The sequence below is a fragment of the Marmota monax genome, unplaced genomic scaffold (genome assembly GCF_021218885.2).
Source record: "Marmota monax isolate L192 unplaced genomic scaffold, Marmota_monax_Labrador192_F-V1.1 WCK01_AAM20220418_F8-fsc00002, whole genome shotgun sequence".
Taxonomy (NCBI): domain Eukaryota; kingdom Metazoa; phylum Chordata; class Mammalia; order Rodentia; family Sciuridae; genus Marmota; species Marmota monax.
In genome coordinates, this window is record NW_026693571.1 from 44,555,982 (window position 1) to 44,579,592 (window position 23,611).

Sequence of the window (23,611 nt, forward strand, 5' to 3'; positions counted from 1 at the left end):
AGGGGCCAAGGATGCCAGAAAACATTCTACTATGTGCAGGACGGTCCCCCTCCAAACCAATTATTCAATCCAGAATGTCAGTGGCACAAAAGTTGAGAAAAGGGCTTCAGGGCTGCATATAGGTTCTAGTAGTTCCGTAACTGTACAATGTTACGTGGACACACATGCATAGACCTGGATATTTTTGAAAGATCATTGGAAAGCCAACCACTTCCTTATTAATAACGAATTACTAGAAATTTAACACTCCCAAATGACAGGAGAAACTGCATTACAAGGGCTACACAAAACCAAATTAACTCATCAACACAAGTTAACACACTGGTGGACTCCAGGGAGTTGGCATTTTAGGTGTGCACTACTGGTGAATTTGAGATGTACATTTGTTGGAACCCCTGTAGCATATCATGGGGTTCCTTGGAACACCCTTTGAAAATCATTGCTCTGCAGTCCCCTCCAGGTCCAAGAACCTGGCTCTGGTTTAGGGTGTAGTGAATATAGTTCTCAACGGCCTTCCTTTTTCACAGAGTAGTTCAGTATTCACCAAAGTGCCAGACTATAAACTGAACAAGAGCTCTGTCTTCTTGATCCCAAGGGAAGGTATCATTTTCCTTCACCAAAGGGAATCAAGAGGATGGGTCAGAAAACTTTATGTAGCATTCCTTGTCTTCTCTTCCTCCTCACAGTCAAATCTGCACAAGATTCCTTCCTACCTAAAAGCACCCCTTCCCTTCAGGTGACACCCTGAGCTCACCTTCCTTTTCTCAATAATGACACCTCATTCACTCCATATCACTTATTTTCCAAATCCCATGTTCCAGCTGCTTAAGATAGCATGCTTCTTAAAGGTCTCGGGCATCTTGGAGAGGAAGGAAAGGGCTTGGGTGCATTTTTACCTGGAAGCGCTGGAGCCTGGGGTCTGCATGTACCAGCTCTGATTCATTTATCCATCTGTTAAACTCTCAGGATCTTAGTTTTCTTATCTATGAAATGGTCTCTAAGGATGTTAATAGAGTTTTCTGGGGGAGAGGAGGCTTAGGGGGGATCTCCCTTGGACCTATGGCACCTTCTGTAAGGAGGGAGTTCTTTTGTACTCATTCATACCGACCTTTTAGAATTGGACAGTTGAAATCGTTTTCTCTGGGGGTTTTCCCAATCCTTTCCTGCATTTGTCTTTATCTTGAATCGTTTATAAATCCTCATCGAAGTCAATCTGTTTCCCCTAAATGACAGCCCAGCTCCATCCAGCCCATGAACTTACAGATGTACATAATTTATAATCAGAGTGGCTCGGCTCCTAAAATGTTTGGAATAAACAACGAGAGACAGGGCCTCTTGATTAGCGGGGCTTCCTCTCTGCCTTAAAAGTGGAGCGTCTGGCAACTTTAAGATACATAAACAGAAGTCGAGGCAGGTGCTGTGAAGGCCCTTTGTGAGCTGCGATCCATATGTGCACAGATCTTTCTGTGTGAGGAGTAGGAATGAAGTAAGGACCACGCAATGATTCATAAATTGTTGCTTTTCTCTTAGCAATTTCCCACAAGGAAAAGAAAGCATCTTTAATTTCACCCTGCTCTACACGTGTAGTTTTTTGTTAAAACTAGAATAATTTAAAAGATGGCAATTATTCAGTCATATTAATTTTTTTATAAATGGCTATATGTGCTCTTCTCAATGTAAATATTTTTGGCAACTGAAAGAAAGCAGGCTGGCCTTCATATTTCTATTTTTACATTTTCTATTTAGACCCACATGTTTTTCTGTTATATCATTAACTATATTTACATTTTCTCAGCACCTCACACTTTTATGCCCTTCTTGATGTTGTCAGCATAAAAACCAGGTGTATCGTGCTCTGCAAGCTGGTAATCCAGCCACATGGAGCTGGCCTGTTGTTTTTTGAAGTGTCTTATTGAAGTTCTGTTAACTCCAGGTCTTGTTCACCATGCCGAGTGTCTTTTTCCCCTTAAGTCTCATGGAGCATGTATTCTGACCAGTGCTCTGAGAAGCCATTTATATGTTCCCAGACTATCCACCTCATGTTTGCCTTCTCTGCAAGCCGGGATTTGCTTCCAGGGCCTCAGCTTTTTCTGTCTGTCCTAGCCTTATCTTGAAAGGTTAAAATGTTTTTAAATAAAAGATAACAGTGTAGAAGCGTTTTTGTTTGTTTGTTTGTTTGTTTTAATGTTAACCATTCACTTTAAATTATTCCTTCCCAAGGAACCAAAGTCACAGAAGTAAATAAATACACACTGATGACGACTCTGTCGTGACTAGGATGCTCCTGGAAAAGGGTCTTACCAAGGTCGCGGAAGAAAGGGCAAAGTCTAGGTGTGCCATCAGCAAAACCCCCGGGAAGTGGTTAAAAAGTGCACAGGGAAGAAATACACTAAGTAAGCGGAGTCTTTAAGCTGACCTCCTGGTTGGGGTTGGAAGTATATATTTGAGATTTGTTCCTTTTGGCTTAGCTTTCAGTGGCATTGCCCCCAAATGGCTGGATGAGAGGCATTTGCCTTGAAATGTTCTGGATTCCCTCTTTAGAAATGCTAGAGGCCAAGGGATTGGATGGGAGACATCTCGCTATGTGGTGTGGTCTCAGTAACAAAGCTTTTAACTTCATCCCAAAGATCTCATCCCCAGGTAATGAGCAGATCCAGAGAAAGCCCTTCCGGTTGATTCCGGTGGGATATTCTAGAGTTCTTAACTTTCGTTTCCCACAAGTAATACTGGAAGCCCATCAGACGCCACTTCTTTGGGTCTTGCTTCTGACTCATGTTTTTATTCAATATTTGATGGCAGAATAATTGCTAAAAGAAGTATTTTATTCACTCAAAGAGTACTTACTGCACCCCTCTGATGTGCCAGCCACTGTTCTGGGCACTTGACAGACATCCGCATTAGAATGATTGTCACCATCATGAAGCCTGCCTTGGAGTTGAGGGAACAGACGTTAAGTAGTTAACAACAAATTGAGAAAATGATACAGTATGCGATTTCTCTGCTCAGGCTGCCACGACAAAACACTGCAGGCTGATATCTTATAAATTTATTCTTCAGAGTTTTGGAGGCTGGAAGTCCAAGGTGGAGTTGTTGGGAGGTCTGGATTCTTCTGAGCCTTCTCTTCCTGGCTTGTGGATGGTCCCCTTCTCACATGTCCCGACAGGGCTTTTCTGCTGTGCATGTACCTTGCTGGTGTCTTTCTCTGCTTACAGGGAACCAGTGGTATTGGATTAGGGCCCCACCCTTACAGCCTCATTCAACTTTAATTACCTCCCTGAAGGCCCATAACTCAAAGCATGTTCACCCTGCAAGGTTAGGGCTTCAACATGTGCATTTAGTGGGGGACACCGTGCAGTCCGTGGCAGCTCCGTATTATGGAGCATAAAATATTTACTGTAGGATAAGAAAGACTGGGTGCAAGGTGGGGATGGGGGCTGTAATTTTGAGAGGATGATCAGAGTAAAACTCATGGAACAGGTGGTACTTGAGCAAAGGTTTGAAAGTGAAATATTTTTTGACTTTGGGTACAGCACAGCCCCCACAGGTAGAGGACCCGCGTGGTGGAGGCAGGTAAGGGACATGTTGTGGGCAGTTCATGGACTTAGGTTCTGATCTCACTTCTGCATCTGTTTCTGGTAGTGAAACTTGTGAATGTGACTTTAAACCTCTGGGGTCCAGTTTCCAAAAACACTGGAGGGGCCTAAGAGGGGGAAGAAAGGACCATGTGTTGTGCATTGGCGGGGGGGGGGCGGGGCGGTGCTTGCTTTGGAGATTCATTTTCATCTTTTGGTTTATTACGATGGAATGGGTTTGAGGATCATTCTAAGAGATATTACTAAGAATTCTGTGTTAGGACAAGATCCTCTCTTTGAAAAGACAAGCACACCTGGTATAAGCAACCGAAGTTCCTACTACATGGTCCTTTGCGGGAACCTAGTGACGACAGAAAGCAGTACAAGAGGGAGCTGTCCTCGTCCCTCTGGTTGTTCCCGTGTGTGCAGCGCAGTGGGGAAGGCCTGGCACAGAAGAGCTGAGCCTCAGACTCCATCCCATAACAAGCCAGTTCGCCTGACCATGTGCTCCACACCAACCAGCCATGCCCAAAGTGGAAAAGGACACTGGTGGAAAAACTGGTGAAATCCGAATAAAATCTGGAGTTGAGATCACAGTAATGTGGATGTCTTTGTTCTGACAGCTGTACAGAGGTTAGGTCAGATGTCAGCCTTAGGCAATGTTGGGCAAAGGCCATGTGAGCACTCTCGAACCATCTTTGCTGCTTCTCTATAAGTCTAAAATGATTTCAAAATTAAAAGCAAAACCAAACCAAAAGTCCATTTGTTATGCAAAGATGACTCGGACTAAAGACATAGATTTATTCACAGTGACCAGAAGCACAGTGCCAAGTACATGCCCCACCGCGGAGGGGTCAGTAGTGTCTGCTTATAATAAGGCAAGAGTGGTGTCTCTCTCGCCTGAGCTTTTCTTATTGGCAAATTCTGCGTCCTCACCTTACCACCCCACCCCCGGTTTTGGCTTTGGGTCTTGCCTCTGACTCATGTTTTTATTCAATATTTGATGGCAGAATAATTGCTAAAAGCCTTATTCTGTAATAGGATTAGGCGGGGGAGATTGCTAATAGGTCAGGAAGGGAATGACACAGACAGTATCTTCCTGATACTTAGGAAAAACCAAAAAGAAAATGCCCCAATGCTTGGTAGAGATGGCACTTCTTAAAATACTGTTGGTTTAAAAGAATCTGAAGCCCACACCTTTCAGAAGTCCAGGCGCAAGGGGTGCATCTATAATTGTGAGCTCAGGGCTCAGCCTAATTTGGTCCGATCGTGGTCCCTCTTGCTCTTAGCACAAGGTGATTGTACATTCCATACTTCATTAAGTTAACGGGCAGCTTGGGGTGGGGGGAAAGCCTTTCATACATACATATACACACACATATATAACCCCCCTTTTTTTTTGACAGCTGCAAATCAGAAGGAACCCATGAATCTTAACTTTAAAGTGAAAGAGGAGCCCAAGGAAGAGGAAGCCCTAAGCACGGCCTTGCCTCGGCCCAGCTATGTGTTCAACCCAGAACCTGAAGTGGCAGCCCAAAGCATCTCCGAGGACACACTAAAGCCCCAGGAAGGGAAGGGGAATGTGTTGAGGCGGGATATGTCAGTCAAAGCTGCGTCTGAACTTCTCATGAAACTCTCAGGTATCTGATTTATTCTAAAACGCTCACATTCTGACCCTTTGACTTGCAATCCGACTGGACTGCTTCCTGCATGGTTTATAATTAACCTGATGGTGACAGTATCGCATGATTGCAGTGAATTAAGGAATGATCAGATGATTTGGCTGAAATTCCTGTGTTGTGTGTCTGCGTGTGTTTGTTTCCATTAGTTCTATACCTATCTTATTACATGCAGTCTTATTTTTCTGCAAATGGTCGGAAACCACTGCTGGTTTCCAAGATGATGTAGGCCATAATTTTTAAATGGATTCTAATGACATTCACAGCATTTCTGTTAATTGATCAAACTATCTCTTCTTTCCTAATAGAGGACCTTGCATTTGTGTGTGTGTGTGTGTGTGTGTATTTATACCATATTCTTTAAGGATCATTGAAAGTATTTTTCTTAACTTCATAGACAGTCTAGATGGCACTTGAAGTAATTGCCAATAGAGTAGCAATAGGAGATTTTATGGACAGAGAATTTCATAATGGAATATTACAATAATTAGCCTGTTCTTAAGATGAATGAATAATTCTTTACTAGCATTTAAATGTAATCTCAGCCTGCTGCATGTAGGATTAAATGGGTTATAATTTGAAACCCATTCATCTTGGATTTCTCGACAACCGGTCTCCTATCTGTCCCATCTTCTCCACAACAGGTAAAAAATATATATATATTTTATGTCTTTCAAATGCCAAGGTGTGACTTTCAGAACACAGAAAGATAAGCTCTATCAATAATAATCCTTGTCAAGTCCTATCCCATCCTTAACTCACTGCCTTCTAAAGGTAATTTTTAGAGGCTATATTTAAAATGCTAATAATATGAATCCAAGCTGTTTTTAGTTTGGAACTTGCCTTGCTTGGAGGATGAAAGCAAGAAGTGCATTAGAGAGCCTCCTCTGTGATCTGTAATTTCATCAGCAACTCTGACTGCATTTCTGCTTGACTAGTAGGTTGGAAAGTAAGAAATTAATAGTGATTTACTTGGAGTCATTATATCAGAACTGTTGAAATTCCTATATTTGCCAGTTGGTGGGGTTAAGAATTCTTGTCTTTGATGTTAATTCAAAGCACGCCGGAACTCCAGGGGAACGTGATTTGTTAGAGATGAAGCATGATGGAATTGTGACATCCTTGTAGTAACCCGCTTCTGCTAAACTCTACAATGATAATGTAGCTCCTCCCACATAGATAGGAGGTTTAGCAAGGTCTGCAGATTTCCCAAAGCTGGAAGTTTTAAACAGCGATGTTCAAGCTAACACAGTTTAGTCTATTTCAACCCTCTCCCTGTGTCAAGATATCTCAGTGACGTAGAATAATCCCTCTGCTGTTCATCTGATCAATCCAAAGAGATCACACAGCTCTGATTTCGCTTCTCCCATGGTACAAGCTTTCACCTTACAGTGACTTGAAGCCTCGCCCCACAGTGACCCTGTTCCCTCTCCTGATGGTAAGGTTCTGCTGTATAATATATTTATTTTAGAGTCTCCTGTGCAGCTGGCTTTGTGAGCAGACTGGGGTGACCCAGTTAATAATAAAAATAATCCGCTAAATAATGAGATAATCCGCAAAAATGAGATTTCAGGAAAGATGTTCTTTATGGAAAATATTTTATCTTAATCTTTATGAATGATGTAGTTAGAGATACTGGAATATGAAATAATCTCCTAGGTAATTATGAGATGCCCCAAGTAGAATGTAGTTGTGCAGCCATGAACGTTGAATGATATATGTGGGCAGCAGTGGCCCTTCTAAATGTGCACACTGACTTATCACGGGCCTTGGTAATAGTGGAATGGATGGCATCATCATGTTCTAAAGGGCATCTGCCCCTGCTTCATGATGCAGAAATGAAAACTCGTTTTAAGACTGACAACTGTTTTTTTTTTTTTTTTTTTTTTTTTGCCCTGAAAGAATTCTCTAGCATTCTATGTATAAGACACATTGGCCAAAGAAGTAATGCACCACAGTCCATACCCTGTAGATGCCATGGTCATTGGAGATCCATTTGAGCGACTGTCCTTGGGGCTTAGGACTACAGCACTCACTCTGAAGTGCTAGGTGTAGGTGTGCGGCTTAGAAACAAGTGTCTTTTCATTCCTAAGACCCAAGGTAAAGAAGACTAACCCTTTATTAGGTTGAAAGTGGATAGTAAAGTTTCTAATCACTGATAGGTCAATCAATCTTGCAAAAAGGAAGATGTTAGGGAAAAAAGATATATCATATGCTCTTTGTCTTCAAGTTGGAATTTTAACAATTTCACTGTTCCTGTCCTGAAAGAAACTGAAGTAAAGGATTGGTCAGTGTCTTCAGATCCTCCTCCTTTTCCACAATCATTCTTGTCCCTTTCTAGACAGGAGTAGTCATTCAGTCCAGAGTCTCTGTCTGTTAGTCCAGGGTGCTCCTCTTCACCTCGGCTGAGACCTCAGTGCCCGCTGTATGCTTTCTGGTGAATGACAGTCCCTTGTTTATTCCCTTCTATCGTCCTGGGGGAAATCATTTGATCAGGAAGAGTTGGATCAGAGAAGTACAGCAGTCGCTTCTTACCTCAGGGAGATATGTTCCCAGACTCCTCGTGGATACCCGAAACTTCAGCTAGTACCAAACCCTACCCTAATACTGCTTTTTCTCTCTATATAGACAAGTACCAATGATAAAGCTTAATTTGTAAAGTAGGCACAATAAGAGATTAGAAATAACTGATAAAATAGGGTAACTCTAACAATATATAATAGAAGTTATGTAAAACTTATGAATTGCCTGTGTCTAGAATTGTTCATTTAATATTTTTGGAACACAGTTGCCTAAAGGTAACTAAAACTGTGGCTAAGAGGGGACCAAAGTGCACCCCACGCATTGGACGTAGGATGCAAGGGTAACGCATGGGACCATGTTTCACTTTTGACCCAAGGAATTTCTAAAAGGCGAAACAAAAGGATTTTTCTTCTCTGTTAGACTAGAAGCTGTGCCCTATGGTTTAAACGGTTTCAGTCTCTCCATCGAATCAATAAGAAGAAACTAGTCAACAACTTGGGCTGCTCCATGTCCAGTTTTAAATTAACTTCTGTTAACTCCATAAAGATGGTTACCTGGCACGTGGCCCAGTCAAATGTCATGGGAGACCTTTCTATGGAGAGAAACCTCTGTCGGTACGTGGTTTTCCAAATTGACATTTATGTTCTACAGGAAAAACACAGATGAGTTGGAGACAAGGCTCACTTTTTCATTAACTGTGTGTTTGGGAAAATCTGAGTTTTCTTCCTTCCTGTGGTTCAAGTTCTACTTCCAGTTGTTAATTGAGAAGTTGAGTGCCTGACAGCTGGGCCCAGTAAATTGATTACCATAAAGAAAGCAACCCACCCCGAGGAAACCACTGGACGCCTGTGACTACCTGTTTTTATGTGACCCAAGGCAGCCAAAATCACCAGCGGGTGATTGCCAGAGATAATTCCCAGCAGTCTCCCTTTAAGGAGGCCAAGATCTTAAGCTCCAAGGTTCAGTACCGGAGATATAGAACACTACACAGTGTGAGCTATTCAAGGCACATTTAAGTTCTGATTTTGCAACACCTGGTCACATTGCAAACTTATGTCATGTGTGTGATCACAGTTGTGATGTAATGCTGAAACGGACACAACCTCTTATCCACTTTCTTGTGCGTTAAGAGAAGTAGCTAGATGAAAAGAGATAAAGAAATGGCCCCTTTGGGGAGTCACGTGTTTCCATGGGAATGCATGTGTACAACATACCAGGTACAGTTGGGCAAGCCTACAGGTAGCAGATAAGATTGCCATTTAAAAATAAGAATTCCATTACAAATAAGAGGTAGAAAGCCTGGAGTTATTCAGAAACTTTAATGAAAAATTAAGCATCTAATTTTCTCTAACATGGTAAATAAAATTTCATGTTAGACCTTAATTTGAGACAAATTTATTGGTGTTCTTATTTCTGTGCACACCAAATGGATTTTTATTCATTTCCAGATTATATTCATTTATCCCTGCCTGATTCTGGAAAGGAATGTAAATTATAATTGCCTCCTGTATAGGAATCCAAGCAGGCCCTGGGTTTAAAATATATAGTGATGTAGGGTTCATGGTGTCACCTACACAAGGTAGAGTTTTCACTATGAGGCATTAAGTTTCTATGGTTTGAGTGTGTCCCCCAGAGACACGTGTGTGTTGAAAGCTTGGTTCTCAGTGTGGCGATGTTAAGAAATCATGGGAACTTACAGTGGGAAGTATTTGGGTCATTGGAGGCGTGCTCTTGAAAGGGAGTGACGTAGTTCTCATGGGAAGCTGGTTAGTTGTCAAGAGAGGTTGTTATAGAAGAGAAAGCTTGGCCCTTCTCTGGTTTCTCTCTGGCTTCCTGCCTCACCATGTAATTTTTTTTCCTTCTCTCACACACTCCTGCCACGATGCTATTTCCCTTGAGGTCTTTACCAGAGCTGAGCCAGTGCTGGCACCATGCCCTTGAACCTCCCACACTGTTAGCTATCTAAACCTCTTTTCCTTATAAAGTACCCACAGCTTCAGGTATTTTGTTGTAGCAATGGAAAGCTGACTAATACACAGGTAAATTTGAGTAGGATAAAGCTTTAAGGTGAGTTTAATCTTCAAGGTATGTTGATGTAGAGAGGAGAAACACCCCCAAATTGACTTTATGAACAGTTTTAATTAAGGCCCCTGTGGTTATCAATATCAGAAATTCTTTTCAGGTGGTTTAGTCAAGAAAGAAGAATTTAAGAGATTGATGTATGGATCCCAGGGGCTCTAGGATGCAGCCTTGGTCCTCCACGGAGGCCAGGGACTGGAAGGCCCTATGGAACTCAGGAAGCCCTCATTTGTCACCTCCTCCCTGCTTCTCTCTGGTCATACAGATGGCCTTTACTCTTACTCTTTCCACATGGTGAAAGTAGTCATTGTCAGCAGCTTCGGAGTTTACCTCTTGCTCCAAAGAGCAGCCAAACAGAAATTCTAAGTCCCAATTCCAAATTATAGCCGATTGCCTTGGCTCTCTCAGATGGGGTCCAGTATATAGGGTCCATATTGGGTAAGTACGGCTGGGTCGTGGTGGCCCCGTAATATTGAGAAGAGAGAGAGGAAAGCCTGTAAATGAATCTTGGGGTGAGCAGCAGCGGGAGGGATATGAAACTGGAAGTTGTCACCATTTTATGTATGAATCACAAAACTTCTAGGATCAGGTGGTGGTAATGGCTCTCATTTCAATGCTGAACGCAACTGTTGAGGCCTGTGGGTGCTGTTTGGCTTTCCTTTCTGGTAGAGTCTCCATGCAACCTACCCAGTCAGGACCTGGCCTAGCCATTCCGGACTCTCTAAGCTGCTAGTGTGTGTTAGGCCGATGGAACCGTCGTCGGGTGGGGTAGAGGTAGGGACATTCTTGAGCCTTACTCTGGACGTAGCTGAAGTTGTGTGAATGGAGGCCCCCCATTCTGCGTTTTGACAAGCCTGACAAGTGATTCCGATAGCGAAGGTTTTAGTGCTGAGACATGGCTGGGGAAATAAGTTTTATCCATCTGAAAAGAATGCTTTAGGTTGAAGTTGACAGAGAACAAAGCTGTGTTAAATGACCCTTTTCCTTTTGAAAAAGAATCGTCTTTCTTCAGTGGAGAGTCTTTTTAATTTATTATGAAATGATGGTATCTGGGAACCTTTTTTGAGAAGGGCACATGTACCTAATAAATCAAGATAGTGTTGGTTGTAAGCCTCCGATCATACGACTTGGTTCATGTTTTTTCTTTGCTTAAATTTCATGGTTATTCCTAGGTGATGTGGGATTCTTTCAGAGAAAAACCTGCCCCGTCTCTACCCCTTTCCAAACATAATCAAAGACTGCGTTGAAGACGTTTCTTTTCTCGAATTTTTAGAGGCCTGGCGTGGTGGCACACGCCTGTAATCCCAGCAGCTTCAGGAGGCTGAGACAGGAGGATCATGAGTTCATAGCCAGCCTCAGCAATGGCAAGGCACTAAGCAACTCAGTGAGACCCTGTCTCTAAATAAAATACAAAATAGGGCTGGAGATGTGACTCAGTGGTCGAATGTCCCAAGTTCAATCTCTGGTACTCTCCCCCCACCCCAATTTTTTTTTTTTTTTAGATAAATTTAGCTCAACTATTTCTTAGGGTTAAAAACTATTCATCATTCTATTCTATATTCTACTTTGGAAAATCATAATCTAACAAACATTTTTAAGTCATGTGTGTTGGTCAGCCTTCCATCACTATAACAAATGCCTGAGATAATCAACTTATAAAGAAAAAAAGCTTATTTGGGCTTGTAGTTTCCAGGCCATGATGGGTTGGCCCCATTGCTCTGGGCCTGTGACAAGGCAGCACCTCATGGCAGGAGCATTTGACAGAGCAAAACTTTCACCCCAAGCCCAGGGAGCAAAAGAGAGGAAGAGGAAGAACCCAAGGCCCACAATCCCTTTCGAGGGCACAAATGACCTGAAGACCTCCCACTAAGCCCCGCCTCTTAAAGGTTAGGCCACCTCTCCACAGTGCTGCTTTGGGGAACATGCCTTTAATGTGGGGCTTTAGGGGATATTTAAGATCCAAACTACAGCACAGTGTGACTTCAGTTTTATTTTGGTGCCATCACACAGTTTGCCCTCATCAAACCTCATAGAGGAGTTTCACCTGGTTCTTTGTGACTCTGTTTACTTAAGGCTGGAAGCAGAGTTGACTCCTGCAGTGTCCCAGTAGCCATGTCAGCGAGTCTGTGTAAAACGGTAATTTTTAGAAGCATCCGTAGAAAAGTATTTTGTTCATTTTTTAAATTAATATCTTCTATTCATCACATTGTCAGATATTTGGATTTTTCCACAGCAAAAAAAATGACAAAATGGCCTAGTCTCATCAGTTTGAAGTTGAAAAGTACTTTTATTTCATTTTGCCTTTTTGTGCACTTGGAGAAATTTATTAACTAAAGTTTTATATAGTTCAGAGGCAATTTCTACACTGATTTTTTTTTTTTTTTAACATCATCCCATTTTTAAAAACACCTTTCTTGAGGCTGGGCATGGTGGTGCATGGTGCATACCTGTAATCCCAGGAGACTGAGGCATGGGGGTTGCAAGTTTGAGGCCAGCCTCAGGAACTTAGCGAGGCCCTAGGAAGCTTAGTGAGACCCTGTCTCAGAATAAATGGTGAAAAGGGTTGGGGATGTGGCTCAGTGGTAAAGCTTCCCTGTGTTCAATTCCCAGTACTCCCCCTAAAAAAAAATTTTAAATTAAAAAATACAATAAAAAAGTAAAGATACCTGTATTGAAATGTAATTCATTCATATATCGTAAAATTTGCTCGTCTCGGGGTGGGTGGGTGATATTTAGTATATTCACAGAGTTATGCAATCATCATCACATCTAATTCCAGAATATTTTTCTTGGCCACCCATCCCAGTTAAGTGTCCCTCTCTATTTCTCCCACCTCCACCCCAACTCAAGCAACCACCCACCTACCATCTGTTTCCGTAGATTTGTTGATTCTGGACATTTCCTATGAAGGAAAACTTCTGTGGTCTTTGACGTCTGGTTCTCTCGCTTAGCATGTTTCCAAGGTTCATCTCTGTGGTCCCATGTATCAATTCTTATTCCTTTTCATGGCTGAATGATATCCCACTGTATGGACATACCATATTTTCTTCATTCATTCCACTGTTGATGAAGATATGTGGTTTGTTTTCTGACCTTTGCTGTTATCAACAGTCATGTACGAGTTTTCAGGTAAGCTTTTGCTGTCTTTAATTCTGTTGCGCTTTTGTTATGTCTTTAATTCTGTGGGCTTGCTGGCTCAAGTGGAAACTCTTGTGCTTAACTTGTGGAACAGGCAGTCTGGTCTTCTCAAAGAAACTGTACCCTTGACAACCCTTCTAGCAACATCTGAGGGTTTGACTTCTCTACATCCTTACCAAATCTTGCTGCTGTTGGTCTTTTTTATCATAACCATGGAAGTCGTGTGACTTAGGGTTTCACTGTGATTTGATTTACGTTTCCCTGATGACTAATGACATTTAACATATCTTCTTGCACTTGGTGTTTTATATCTTCTTTGAGGAAGTGTCTATTCAGTTCTTTTCTCACATTTTAATTGGGTTGCTTGTCTTTTTATTCTTGACATGAGTTGCTTGTCTTTTATATTCTGGACATAAGTTCCTTATCAGATTGCAAGTATTTTCTCTCATTCTGCTGGTTGTTTCTTTCACTTTCTTGATGGTATTCTTTCCAGAACGAAAGTTTAAAATTTTGTTGTAATCCAATTTACTTCTCTTTTGTGGCTTATGAGCAACATCACATTTTTCCATAATTCTAAAATTAAGTAAAAATATAGATTTGTTTTATATTAAAAGGAAAGCCTTCTTATATTAGCACAGCACTATTTAATTTTCAGAGGTATTAAGTCGGTGAATCCTAACTTATTGAATAACACCTTCATGGTGGAGTTGACCCCTCAGATTTCTGTATTTATTATAGCGTTCCATACTTTAGCGGATGGCCATGACTGTTTGCATATCAGCTTTTTAAATGATTTATAATATGTGACCAGAAATGGCTTATTATGAGTAGTGGGATCACTTTCCTGATTGCCATATATATCCTGAGCAACTCGTGTGTGTGTGTGTGTGTGTGTGTGTGTGTGTGTGTATGTATAGATGTATGTATACGTGTATATACATACATACATACACATACAGATATAAACACATAAATAAAATCCATAACTGGGAGAAGAAAAATCTAAAGGAATCAAACTTTTTTTTTTAAGCAATTGAAAGTTCAATGAGAATTGGAGATATTTGGAGCGCCAAAATTATCACTTTAATAAGATACAAATTTGACCTGTTCCTATACTCCGAGATGTCTTTTCTTGAAGGTCTGGGTCTTGTCCAGCTCAGAGGATGCATGGTGGCATCATTGTCCCCTGCATTTAAGCAGAGTGGAATAAGAAGTGGCTGCAGGCAGCCCTGGGAGGCTGTCCTTTCCTGGTGAAGTGGGGACTTGCTTCCAACAGGCCTCCTCACCTCAGTCTGGCCAGTAAGCACTCCTGTGTTATTTTGCAACTCCCTGCACAGTACAAGCTCTTGGACCCATACACCTGAATGGCATTCGTGCCCCCTGCCTCCTGTTGGAGCTCACACCCCAGGACCAGCACCCCTGCACCTCCGTTTTCCTCTTTCTCCGCTCACCCCCCTGGCCACCCGTCATGCTTTCTTAATCAGCTCCCTCTGCCTCTCCGTACTGAGGCCTGGGATTCAGAAAGACCAGACTCAAAAGGGCTCTTGTTTTATTATCATTTCCTTGTTGCATAGCTGCATATGTTAATAGAGCCACAAAAATTTGTATTGGCTTGTATTCCCTGAAACCAGGCAAGAACTCTGCAAGGAATTTCCTAGGCTGCGCCTTCATCTTAGATTGCTTTTCTGTTTGGCTGCCTCCGGACTGGGACAGGGTGGGGTTTGGATGCAGCAGGGATGGGGCAGGGCTGCAGGGCAGGAGATGTGGGGTGGGGTGAGGTGGAGGGGCTCCAGATCTTCCTGCGGAATATTGAGCATGACCCCGCAGGAGCTGCGTTTGCAGGAAGGGTGCAGAGTGCCCTCCTCCTGTATTCCAACATTGTTTTCTGTCTTTGGTATAAATGATCTCCAACACACTGGGGCACAAAGCGTTTACACACAAGCCCTTAGCAAATACTGTCTGAGCACCACGACTCTGAGAGGCAGCTCCATGTTTTCCATGAGATCCAGGTACAGTGTGGATGCACATATTTGAGTGTCAGTGAACACTCTGTTCACTTTTTCACAGAGGACAAATTTCCCTTCCAGGTGGGAGCCCTGGGCCTTACCCTGCTCTGGTAAGTCTAGTTTTGTGGCTCCTCCCTGCAGCCCTTTTGGCTGTATGCTACCACAGTGATGCCGTTGTGAGGCAGAGGGGACTATTATTTTTCTCAATGAGATAACTAGAAAATTCTCATTCTGCAGTGGTGTTTCTTCTCATCGCCATATTAACCTTTCACCTTTAACTTATTCCTGTCTAGGAAGGGGAGCATTAGCATGCATAATTAAACCCCCCCGGATGCGGTGCCCATCTGGGTACATGCTGGTATCCGACCCATCTCTGGAGAGGGGAATCCTCATGGCTAAGTAGCCTGTCTGCTGCCACGAGGCCAAGTCATCCCCTGGGCAGGGGCCCTACTAGGTGGCTTGTAGGAGCTGCTAGGGGCAAACAGGTGCTGGAAGGTAATCATAGAGGAAGAGTGACGGGACCCGTTTCCATTGGGCAGGGAGCATCCCTATTGACCCAAGAATGGAAAACCTACCTGAAGAGAATTCTCTTATGACTTCCATTGTTCTTACAGGAAGACAAATGATTTCAAGATGTTTTCTCTTGATCAAACTGGGAGGACCTATGATATTCTCTCTGAAGGGATTTTTGCCTTCCCTCTTAATAATTCCCCTAGTTACTCCACACATGTGGATGTTTTCCCCACATTTAAACCACCCCGACTTTGTGCTGTGAATTGATTTACTTCCTGGTTTCTAAATATGGGATAGCAGCTGGATCCAAGCGCGTTTCCTGGTTTCCTGTGGCTTGCCATATGTTGGTAGGGCTTATCTCCACAGCTGGAGAAGTGGGGGAGGTGACGGAGGAGTCTGTGAATGGCCTGTCGTGTTTTATCTTAGGTACAGAATCAGGTGGTGAGGGCCACTGTTTAAAGATGAAGTTGGGAATCGGTTTCCTTACATCCTGTCCCCTTAGACCCACCCCTGCCCTAAACCTATACACACGCCTGCCCTGTTTTTGTCTACCAGAAACTCCATTCAGGGACATCCTGACAGAGGTTTCTGTGGTCCACATGCATGTGGCCAAAGCTAACCAACAGCCCCTCTATCCAGGAGGGCGAGAGGCCCTCAGCAGAGCCAGACAACTATTGAGGACTAAAAGTGAAGCTGCGCTGACTCATGGGACTCTCTGACAGTGAAATCATCTTGCCTCTATCTGTGCCTTCAAAGACTGGTAAAAAATCTTTACTTGGCCTTCAGGGCTGATTAGCCAACATCGTGGGTAATCTGTAGATAATGGCTTTTTTTTTTTAAGCACTTTTTTTGTTGTTTTGAAGAACTAAGGGAAATAAAGGAAACCTGGGACAAGGAGGACCACTTCATCAGGACAGATGGCTGCTTCCCTTCAATTTCTCATGCTAACCCCACTGCGTTTTGCACTTTGGTTTTTGTTTTGTCTCGTTTGTTTTATCTTGCAACAGTAGGATTGAAAGCCAGGGTTTCATACACGCTAGGCAAGTGCTCGACCCGCATCCCCCGCCCAGCTATGTGCCCAGCCCTTGCACCCTGTTTATCGCTTCCTGTTTAAAATAGTTTCCTTATTTCTGTTTTAAGAAGTTTTTCCTAAAAGCATTTTTCCTATAATAAACTTCTTCCAGCCTTCCTGGAGGCCCCCAGAGCCCAAGTGTCAGGTCTTGTGTGTGACAGCCAGGGTTTGATTATCAGGCCAAGTTATCCAAGAAAAGTGTCACCTCCGCTCCCCGGCTACTGTCTAGTTGACTGTTCCCTGCTCTTCAGCACCTGCACTGGAGAGGACACGGCAACCAGAGAGAGGAAGGGAAGTCAAAATGAGTCATGTACCCTACTAATGCAAAGCTTTGATTTAAAAAGCATTTGAGAAGAGAAGGTTGAAACGGCCAAAATACAGTATGAGGATGTCTGTTGAGAGCCACAGCCAAAGGGGCCCCAGCAAACTTCCAGCTGCCAGCAAACTTCCAGCTGCTGGCTGATGATTGGCTCACAGCGGCCCCAGCAACATCTAGCTGATTGGCTCCTCGGCCCCAGCAACATCTAGCTGATTGGCTCCTCTGCGGTGATGCTCATTGGACTGTTTCCCTGCCCTTTCAGACCACGGAGCTGCTCACTGGGGGACTTTTTTGGCTCCGCCCACGTGACCCAGCCAATCGGCCTCAAGAGCAGGAGGATTGTGGGAGGTGGAGAGAAGCTAGGGTGGGAGAGAGAGGCTTGTGGAAAGCCGGTGGTGGCAGTTGAGGCTCTGAGGGTTTTTCCTGAGAGGCTGTTTTGTTTGGCGTGTGTGGTTCTAAAAATAAAGTTAGTTTCTTTTGACAAGTGGCTCCTGATTGTGCCCAGCCAGACTGCGGCATTTGGTGGCCCGTACAGGGAAGCGACTGAGGGTAAGTGAAACTGCTCGCCCCTGAGGGCAGGGCGAGAGGATGGGTAGCCATTTTAAGATTCCTCTTTTATTTTGCTTCACTTTTGTTTTAAGTTGCCTGTCCCTGGAGATGAGTGAGACGGAAGAAAAACCGCTCACATCTGAGGAAAAACTATTTACGTCTGAGGAACAGATAGGGAGAAAGGACGGATGCCCATGTCAGGAGGATAGAAAGGCTATAATGACTTTTTGTTGTTCCCTTTTTATTTCATTCTGTCTCGGTTTTGTTTGGCATCATCTTGTTGGGTTGTATTATAGTAGAAATACGGGATCAGAAATTAGTAAAAAACAAACTGAAAGAGTGTTAAGTAAATTGTTAGAGGAAGGAGGCATCCCAGTAAAATCAAGAGCAGTCAGGGCATACGTTGATACAATACAAAAATGTAGCCCATGGCTTTTTAAGGAGGAGTTGTTGAATATATCACAATGGAACCATCATGGTGAAGATTTAAAAAGAATAGAAAAGAAAAGCCCAGGGACTCTGCCAGATGGCACATTGCCATTGTGGATGTTCATATCTTGTTTGCTGGGGCCCCTTTGGCTGTGGCTCTCAACAGATGTCCATGCACTTTGTCTCCAAGAACCATGGGGAATTGAGAGCCCAGAGGGAACGTCACCTCCCATCAGGAGGCTCTACCGCAGTTCAGGGACTCCCTTCCCATCATGGCCCTCACGTGGTGTTCCATTAAAAACAAGGGCCTATTTGTTGTTGGCTATTAGTACTTTAGTTTTCGGCAAAAGTGTGTAAGGCTTTATTGGGGTTTCAGTGAACCCTGACCACTAGCATCCTTCTACTCCCATCCTCTCTTCCCAAGTGTTTTTATGGCCCTCCTCCTTTTGTGTTTTACAGTTGTCCCCACTATCTACGGACAGGACCCCCGTGGAAGCCCGAAACCATGGACAGTACCGAGACCTATATATGTTATGTTTCATATCCTACACATACATACATACTTATGGTTAAGTCCGGTGTGTGATTTACACATAGTAAGAGATAAAAGACAATAATCACAAGATAGAGCAGCTAAAACAATACGCTGTAATAAAAGTTAAGTGAATGTGACTGTTTTCTCAAAATATCTTGTGTGTGGTACTCACCCTTCTTCTGTAGACTGACGGGAACTGAGACTTTAAAAAGTGAGACCTGCAAAAGCAAAGCCATAGAGAAGAGGGAACTACCGTGTGTCACTTACTCATTTGCTGAACTTTTTATTGAACTCCTACTATTTTCCAAGGTTGTTTGTGTCTTTGCTGACCCCTGTACTTTGCCCACCAGCCCTCCCCTGCCTGCTGCAAACACTAACAGGACTGGAACAGGCAGGGCTCTCAGCAGAGGTGTCCTTGTGACGTGACTCATTATTATGTATTTTAGTAATAGTAGCTTGTTGTATACTAGTATGTATTAGTAATATGTAGTTTCACCCAAGAAAAGCATTTTCTGGGGCGAGTCCTGGGGATTGAACTCAGGGGCCCTCAACCACTGAGCCACATCCCCAGCCCTATTTTGTATTTTATTTAGAGTCAGGGTCTCGCTGAGTTGCTTAGCACCTCACTTTTGCTGAGGCTGGTTTTGAACTTGCCTTCCTCCAGCCTCAGCCTCCCAATCTGCTGGGATTACAGGTGTGTGCCACCGTGTCCAACTAGAAAAGCATGTTTTAAAATGTTTGTGTATACTAAAGCTTTTAAACTACTTGGAAGTGGAAAATACATGAAAGTTTGTCTAAAATTTTTCAGTAATACATTAAAGTTTGGTGAAATTCTCAGTCATTGAAATAAAACTACACTTGCTCCTTCCTCCCTGTGGGCATTAAAGAATCCCTCTGTCCTTCCCTTAACTATTTATGCCTATGCAGGGGGGCGGTGGGCAGTCCACGTTTTGGTGATATTCTTACGGTGGCAAGAATTCTGCTGAATCTTGAGGAATTTTGTTTAAACCTACACACACACACACACACACACACACACAGAGGCATGCACACAATCGCATCCTGGATATGTAAAGGTCTTTTAATCACAACAGATGAGGGTAGACAGGGCTTAGATTTATTAAATGGCAAAGGATAATAATGTTAAATAGCTTTAAGGTTAGAGCCAATATTTTAATTGACCCTTTCTCCTTGTAGGGGGTGGATTTTTCCCCCCTTTTAATGTGAGACAATAAAAGTATATTCTAGATATTAGATGAAAAATAGGTTAATTTTTTAAAATGAGATCATTTGGAATGTTACCAATGGCATATGTAGAGTTTAACTACCCCGCTTTAGCCCATTTCTAGTGGAATCGTTAAACAAGGGAAAACAAGATAAATTTCTGTGTAACCGAGAGCTCAGAGCAAGTGGGCCACCCCTCATCACCTGCTAGCTTGGCAAGTTCATCTCCCCAAGCCCCAAGGGAATAGAAGATTTTAATTCTTAATTTTTCTCTGGACAAAAGTGAAATCAAGTGGAGAATTTGTTAGACTTGATGAACGCTTTCTGATTTGTGATCACCAGAATAAAGTCCAAAACCCGTACCACACCAGCAGCCCCGGTTTTGAAGCCAGTGTGAAAACATTTGGAAACACCCCCCTGAGTTCACCAAGGCCCTTAGACCTGTTGCACTGATGGCTGGTTGGTGTAGCTAAGGGATACAAAGACTGCTTTAAAAATTGACATAGAGTAAAATCGCAAGTGTTTTGATCTGGAGGAGAAGGCATGTTTCTTTTACCCGAAGGAGAGCTATCAGCTGTATTACCTTTAAAGTTCGAGCTTGGCTTCTTAAGGCACAGTTGTTCCTTGCAGATTCAGAACGATCCATAAAACAGAACACCCGGTGCACCTTGTGTGTTTTTAAAAAATTGATTCCACTTTGATCCCCTCGTCACCTCCATGTACTTAGCTGTGAATTCTAATGGGCGTAGCTGATTCTTAAGACACTTGTTAATTGCATATTGATACTGGGGGGAGGGAACCCTAATATATGATTTTGATGATCAAATTCAGAAGTCAATTCTGATAAAATATGCTTGAAATGGTCTTAGGAACTAAATATGTGGGGGAAGGGGAAATACTGGGGAATGATATGGGCCAAATTATATATATTAAATTATGTGCATGTACAAATGGGTAATGATGTCTCCCACCATTATGTACAATTGTAATGCACCAATAAAAATGTGGGAAAAAATGTATTTGTTGGGGGGAAGGATCTAGTCCTATCATTTTAAATAAAATTCTTAATATTTATGTTACCATGATGATAGTGTCACAACTTGAAAAAGGGTAGTTTTCCAATTAATTAATGGGTTAATTAATGATTTAATTGGACACAGATCTTTGATCCCTTTTCTCAAGACCTTGGCTTGGCCTCATGGTTTGCTCAGTGACTCCTGCACTGTCCTGGGTGAAATGTGTAGGAAGTGTGTGTATACTAGAGGTCATTTTGTGATCTTCTGTGGGAATCAACCATTCTAGAAAGTTCTCCTGTATTTGGGGAGAGCCAGAGAGAAGTCTGCCCCGTCCACTGTTTCCTTACGTGGAGTTTCGGGTCTCTTTCCCCAGGAACAGGTGACCCGTATGCTCAGCAGGGAAAGCAGGGCTCTGACTAGACTCTGTGCTGCCTGTCTTGGGATGCCAGCACCTGTGGCAAGGCCTGTACCTCACTGTCATTCTTCAGAGCAGGATGGGGAACTTTCCCCACTGAGGACCCCTGTTCTCTGGCCCTTGTGAGAACAAACCAAGGGACTCGGAATAGAGAAAAGTGGGAGTTAGCATGTAACTCCCCTGGAGGAGAAGCAAGACTAACGTAACACTTGAAAGAAGCTGTGACTGGTCCCTACACACCTGTGCTTCTGTTATGTTGTAGCCTCTGCCCAGGAGGGACGGGGCCAGGTTCCAAACAAACAGAATGGAATTGGGAGAATAACCTTCAGTGCCTGAGCCTCCAGTTCTCAGTTCTCACCATGAGCCTCTCAGTTCGCCGGGTCCCTCGCAGCACTCCCACCTGACCTCTCTCTGAAAGGAAAAGCCAGACAACCTCAGACTTCTGTGGAGTAACATTGCCACTGCTACCTCCACCCTTGACCTTGGCTCCCGTAGCTCTGGGCTTAATGGTTCTCCTTACAGTCAAGAAAACCCAGCCCAACTGTTCATTCCACTTTGACTTGGGCAAGGGCAGACAGGCTCGGCAGAGGGTGAAGCCAGCTCACCATTATCAGATGCCGCAAGGGGACCGTGACCGTGTAATCTCACTTCTGGCTCCTGGTCATTCGTTTCACTTTGCTCCGTCCTTTTGGCCTGCATGGTTGTTCACAGAGCATTCAGTAATAATCAAACCCAAACCTTCCGGAGCCCAGTTTCACATGTGGAAGATGTTTTATGCCCCACCAAGACCTGTGTGTCTTGGAGGCTGACAAGCTGGAGATTCAAGACTTTTAATTAATCTGATTGAGAGGGATATCATCCTAGAAAAGGAATAGTTTCAGCATGGCATAGTTGGTGTTGCTTCCAGAGGCCCTTGAAGCTTCTTTTTCTAAAATACTACTTCTGGAAGCTGGGCATGGTGGCATGTACCCGTAATCCCAAGTGGCTTGGGAGGCTGAGGCAGGAGGATCGCAAGTTCCAAGCCAGCCTCAGCAATTTAGTGAGATTCTAAGCAACTTAGTGAGACTCTGTCTCAAAATAAAAAATATCTGGGGATGTGGCTCAGTGGTTAACCAGCCCTGGGTTCCATCACCGGTACCAATAAATAAATAAAATACCACTTTTGGATCAGATCATATACAGTCCAGGGAAGGAATGGTCAGTCTGTATTGTTGATTTTCGTGCCTTTGCCTGTGCTTCTGCACTTTGATGATTTGTGTTAAGTTGGTAGCATGTGTGTCTATGGCAGATGGCGGAACCAGGGAAGGGAGAATAATCTTGTGCACCTACTATGTGCCCTGCCTTAAGTGATATGTGCAGAAAACGCACATGAAGCATGCCCAAGTGCGTGACCTTGTGCTAACTCGTGAGGGTGGAAGGTGTTCAGTCCAGAGGGGACCTGTGTCTACAAAAGACTGTCGTCGCACTGTAGGCGGCACAGTATTTGCGGGTCTAGATGGGGAATAGAGGAGAGAGAGAGAGAGAGAGAGACTGCCACTCCAGGAGGATACAGGAAGGCCGCTCACAGAGGGGACATCTAGATCGAAGTTTGAAAGCTGAGTAGGATTTTATCAGAGTGTTTAAAACGTCCAGAGCACATAAAGGAAAGAAAGCCCGCAGCTGGAGTATCTCAGGATTGCAGGAGCTGAAAGGTGCACGGAGGATGCTGAGACGTGATGCAGGAGGGGAGGCTGGGCTTTTGATAGGACAGCAGGAACAACTGTGTGGGTATGTTATGCTCGAATTCGGGACCCCCAAAAGACCATACAGAGACCCAATCGATTTTAGCAGCAAAGAAGTGTTTATTGCGAGCTAGCTCGGTCCTCCGCGCGCACACACAGCAACTGGTGACGCTGAGAGGCCCCGAGCCCAGGGTTTGCAGCATTTTTATACACTCTTTGGGGAAGGCAGGGACTTCACATACATCATAGCCTCTCTTAGCAAATCATCACACACCGCGGGGAAAATCAAATAACAACTCTAAAACATGATTAGCACATTCACTGGCGGGACCAAGTTGGGGAGGGGTGATTGGTCAGTACAAAAGGGGTATTCATTTGAACTGATTGGTTTAAGCCAAGAGGGGTGTTCATGCTGAACTACATGGTTTCCCAACATGTTATCAACCACCATAAACTACTGGGAGGGTCATCTGGCATCCCAGGTATTTCCCTGTCTCATGCTGATTGGTGGCTGCTAGGGGGCTGCTATGGATCCCCACCTAGCCTGACTGAGTCAGGGACACCTGGCGCAGCAGATCTCTCCTGTTATTTGTAGATAAACAACTTAGCAGAGTGGGAATGTGCCTAGGAGTGCTCTGTGGGTTTTTCCAAGGACAAAGGTCATGTCCCTTCCTTGGACAGGCTTTGCTCTGAGGTAGAGGCTGGTTTTTCAGGTACAGGGACAAGGGCAGGAGAGCAGGGAGCAGGGGCCCACGGAGGTGCCTCTGAGTCCTGCTTCTCTCTGGGCTTCCTGGCTACTGCACCTTGCTCACCACTCCCTG

At 43.7% G+C, this 23,611-nt stretch overlaps 1 protein-coding gene across 7 annotated transcripts in view; it reads left to right on the top strand.

Moving 5' to 3' along the window:
* Positions 1-23,611, top strand: part of Znf827 (zinc finger protein 827) — a 168,100-nt gene that overhangs the window by 55,539 nt on the left and 88,950 nt on the right. For all 7 annotated transcript variants that reach the window (XM_046458961.2, XM_046458964.2, XM_046458963.2 and 4 more), the window contains exon 5: positions 4,979-5,212. In XM_046458961.2, coding sequence (XP_046314917.1) covers positions 4,979-5,212 — 234 coding nt within the window. The remainder of the gene's footprint in view (positions 1-4,978; positions 5,213-23,611) is intronic.